General features: G+C 35.8%; 1 protein-coding gene across 1 annotated transcript; it reads left to right on the top strand.

The window, feature by feature from the left end:
• The first annotated feature begins 306 nt into the window (after window positions 1–306).
• Window positions 307–936, top strand: LOC107831411 (uncharacterized). The gene has a single exon (XM_016659171.1). The coding sequence runs from the start codon at window positions 307–309 to the stop codon at window positions 934–936; it is 630 nt and encodes a 209-aa protein (XP_016514657.1).
• Window positions 937–4,582: the final 3,646 nt, after the last annotated feature.

Raw genomic sequence — 4,582 nt, 5'->3', positions numbered from 1 at the left:
TGTACTCGAAGAAACTCATTCACTGAAAAGAACTCCCTTGCAACCCAAGGGGATTGGACTAGGATTCACATTGAATCCGAACCAGTATAAAAATTCTGGTGTCTTTAATTCCTGCATTTAATTTCAACATCTTAAATTCTATTGTTACTGTTGTCAACTTATTACATCTAGTCAACTAACTGCAAAACTAGTCAACTAATAGCAATTAAGTTTAAAAATAAATAATTTACCCCCTTTTGTACTTTCAATTGGTATCAGAGCGAGGCTCACATTTTTCTTTTGCTTAATAGCTCGTGAGAAAAGATAATGGCAAATCAAGTTATCGTAGGAGCACTTTTCTGGGAAGGAACTTCGCAAGTAAGGCCACTATACTTCGATGGACAACATTTCTCCCACTGGAAAGTGCGTATGAAGATATATGCAAAGGCGTATGATGTGAAAGTTTGGAGAGTCATCAAAAAGGGGAATTTTCCTCTGCCAGCTTCCGCTCAACCACTTGCTGATCCTGAAGATGTAGATTCATATACAAACGAGCAAATGGCAGTGGTACAAGTCAACAATAAGTCAAGAAACTTGCTTTATAATGCTATAAGAGGTGAAGAGTATGAGAAAATCTCTAGCTGTGACACAACCAAAGAGATGTGGGACAAGCTTGAGGTTACATACAAAGGAACCAGCAAGGTAAAGGAAACACATATCAACATGTTAGTTCATGATTACGAACTCTTCCAAATGAAAGAAGGAGAGTCTATTGAAGAGATGTTTGCCAGATTCAGCAAAATAATTAGTGATCTAAAAGCCTTCGGCAAACCATATTCAAGTGGTGATCAAGTTAGAAAGATTCTCAGAAGCCTACCAACTACCTGGCAGACCAAAGTAGTCACTCTTGAATCTCAGGATCTAAATAAGTTATCTTATGATGAACTATGGGGATAACTCATAGTTTTTGAAAAGACACATCTTAAGAAAACCAATCAAGAAGAAAAAAAGAAAACAGTCGCATTCAAGGCCACAACTGAAATAGCTAAAAATGATATTGATGATGATCCTGAATCCCTTCAAGAAGAAATTGCTATGATGTCAAGAAACATGGATGGTTTAATGAGAAGATTCAAGAATACGAGGAGAACAAGGATTCCACCTAGGCAATCCATGCAATACATGAACAGGATAAGAATGATATAAAATGCTATGAATGTGGAAGATTTGGACACATTCAAGCTGAGTGCCCATATCTAAAAAGGAACATTTCCAGAAGCTTTAACAAGAACAAATCATTTGGAAGTTGAAGTGATGAAGACAGTTCAAAACACGAAGAGATAGCAAATCTTTGCTTCATGACGATTCTGGAAAATGAGATGAACAAATCTTCAGGATGCTGGATAGACGAGGACACTTCAGATGTCAAATGCAAAGATAACAATGAGAACTGCTTCATGGCACGAGATGAAACAAACGAGGTAAGATCTTATAACTGTGAAAGATGCAATGAATTGCAGGATATTCTTGATCTAACTTTGAAAGAGTCTCAAAAAATGATGAATGCGCTTAAGAAACTCAACAAAGAAGTAAAAGACTGGAAGCTCAAACATGAAGTATGTGAAATTGAAAAAGAAGTACTTCAAAAAGAGTTTGAGGAATTGCAAATGCAACTCAATAGCATACGCAAATCCACCAGTCATAGTTCTATCAAGTCAAACTAGGCGACTTACAAGTCAATTGGAGAAGGACCAGTCAGAACGGAGTCCACTAGTACTAACACTAATAAAAGACCTAAAAATGGGGTCAGGAATTAAGTGTCACTACTACAATAAAAGTGGACATAAATATTCTTTTTGTCGCTTTCATAAGTTAAATATTTCAGGATGGATTTGGAAACCCAAAAACAATTCTGAACCTAGCAGTACTAACCCACCAGGACCAAAGCAAGCTTGGGTACCTAAAAGAAAGTAATAACTATATTTTGTAGGAACACCACAGGAGAAGCCATAAAGGAAAATGGTATTTAGATAGTGCGTGTTCCAGTCATATGACAGGTGATATAAACCTTTTCAAGGAAGTTACAAAATAGATGGAGGAAGCGTTAAGTTTGGAGATAACTCAAAAGGAAAGATAATCGATATTGGAAAAATTCCTTTCAATAACAACTGCGATATTACTGAAGTTTATCTCATCGATGGACTTAACTACAATCTTCTGAGTATAAGTCAGCTATGCGACTTAGAATATGAGGTAAATTTTAAGAAAATAGGCCGTACTATTGAAGATGAGACAGGTAAAATAATCCTCCCAGGTAAAAGGTATGGAAATGTTTATATTCTTGACAGTTTTGAAAATATAGATGGTCATATCTGTTTAACATCTATAGCTAATGATCTTTGGTTATGGCATAGGAAACTTTGTCATACAAGCATGCATTTGATAGAAAAATTGTCCAAGCATGATTTGGTTATTGGTCTACCCAAACTGAATTTTTCTAGAACTCCTATCTGTGATGCCTGTCAAATAAGAAAATAAACTAGAAACCTTTTCAAAAATAAAGATATTGTATCTACTTCTAAACCTTTGTAATTGCTTCACATGGATTTATTTAAGCCTACTAGAACTGCCAGTATAGGAGAAAAAAGATATGATTTTGTTATTGTTGATGATTACTCATGTTTCACTTGGGTGATTTTCTTATCTCATAAAGATGAAGCATTGAAAAATTTTGAGATCTTCTGTAAGAAGGTTGAAAGAGAAAAGGGGTATTTGATTGCAACAATCCAGAGTGATCATGGAGGAGAATTTGAAAGCAGATCATTTGAAGACTTCTGTAGTGATCAGGGATATACTCATAACTTCTCTGCACCACGATCACCTCAACAAAATGGAGTTGTTGAAAGGAAAAACAGAACCCTCCAAATATGGCAAGAACCATGTTACTAGATCATTCACTACCAATTCATTTCTGGGCAGAAGGTATAAGTACAGCATGTCATATTCTCAACCGATGTCTCTTAAGGCCCATTCTGAAGAAGACTCCTTATGAACTATCGAAAGGTGATGAAGATCAAGCTCAAGAAATTCAAGGGACAAGCAAATCTCAAAAGTCGACTGATGAATCTAATGCTATGATAGAGTCAACTAATGAAATTAGCAAGTATACCAGAACATATGAAGGAGTCAACTACTCATACAGTTCGTCCAAATGAATGGAGAAATGAACTTGAATATCCTCAAAAATTCATCATAGGGGACCCAAATGAAGGAATGAAAACCAGGGGAGCTCTCAAAAAGAAAGCAAACATAGCATTAATCTCTCAGGTTGAGCCAAAGAACATAGAGGAAGCTCTAAAAGACTCAAGTTGGATACAAGCGATGCAGGAAGAGTTAGATAAATTTGGCAAAAATCTAGTATGGAAACTGATACCCAAACCTGAAAATGTTTCTGTAATTGGAACAACGTAGGTTTTCAGAAATAAATTGAATGAGGATGGAAAAGTTGTAAAGAACAAAGACAGATTAGTTGCTCAAGGATATTCACAACAGAAAGGAGTCGACTATGATGAAACTTTTGCTCCAGTAGCTCGACTGAAGTCTATACGAATCCTTCTGGCATATGCATTGTTTAAGGGAATCAGGTTGTTTCAAATAGACGTCAAAAGTTCCTTTTAATGGATTTATTGAGGAAGAAGTGTACATGAAGCAACCTCCTGGGTTTGTAGATTCAAAGTTTCCATACCATGTATATAAGCTAACCAAAGCACTGTATGGACTAAAGCAAGCTCCACGAGCATGGTATGATAGACTCAATTCATTTCTTATTAATCATGGTTTTACAAGAGGTAAAGTAAACACTACTCTATTTATTAAAAGATCATCAGAAGGTAATCTCATTATTTAGATTTATGTTGATGATATTATATTTGGTAGTGCTAACCCTCATATATGCAAGGAATTCTCAAATCTTATGCAAAGTGAATTCGAAATGAGCATGATAGGAGAGCTAACATTCTTCCTTGGACTTCAAATCCAACAATCTGAAGAAGGAACATTTATATGTCAGACCAAATACACAAAGGAATTGATTCAAAAATTTGGCATGAGCAATGCTAAAGCCATTTGCACACCAATGAGTCCTTCAATGAGTCGTGACAAAGACGAATGGGGAATCCTTGTTGATGAAACTAAGTATCGTGGAATGATTGGCTCACTTCTTTATCTGATTGCTAGTTGACTGGATATTATGTTTAGTATCTATAAATGTGCCAGGTTTCAGTCAGCTTTTAAGGAATCACATCTGACTGCAGTAAAAAGCATTATTCGATATATTATTGGAAATGTCTCTCATAGACTATGGTATCCTCGCTCTAACTCGTTTAAATTAGAAGGTCTTTCAGAGGCTAATCTTGCAGGTGATAAGGAAGATAGAAAAGGCACAAGCAAAACATGTCAATTACTTGCTAAAGCATTGATATCATGGAACAGTAAAAAACAAGCATCAATTGCATTATCTACTACTGAAGCTGAATACATCGCTATTGGACAATGTTGTGCACAACTATTGTGGAGTCCCATCAACTTGGTGACTATGAACTTT

This window comes from Nicotiana tabacum, chromosome 6 (assembly GCF_000715075.1).
Source record: "Nicotiana tabacum cultivar K326 chromosome 6, ASM71507v2, whole genome shotgun sequence".
NCBI classification, from domain to species: domain Eukaryota; kingdom Viridiplantae; phylum Streptophyta; class Magnoliopsida; order Solanales; family Solanaceae; genus Nicotiana; species Nicotiana tabacum.
The sequence above is the reverse complement of the archived record's forward strand: the minus strand, read 5'-3'. Positions and strand labels throughout refer to the sequence as shown.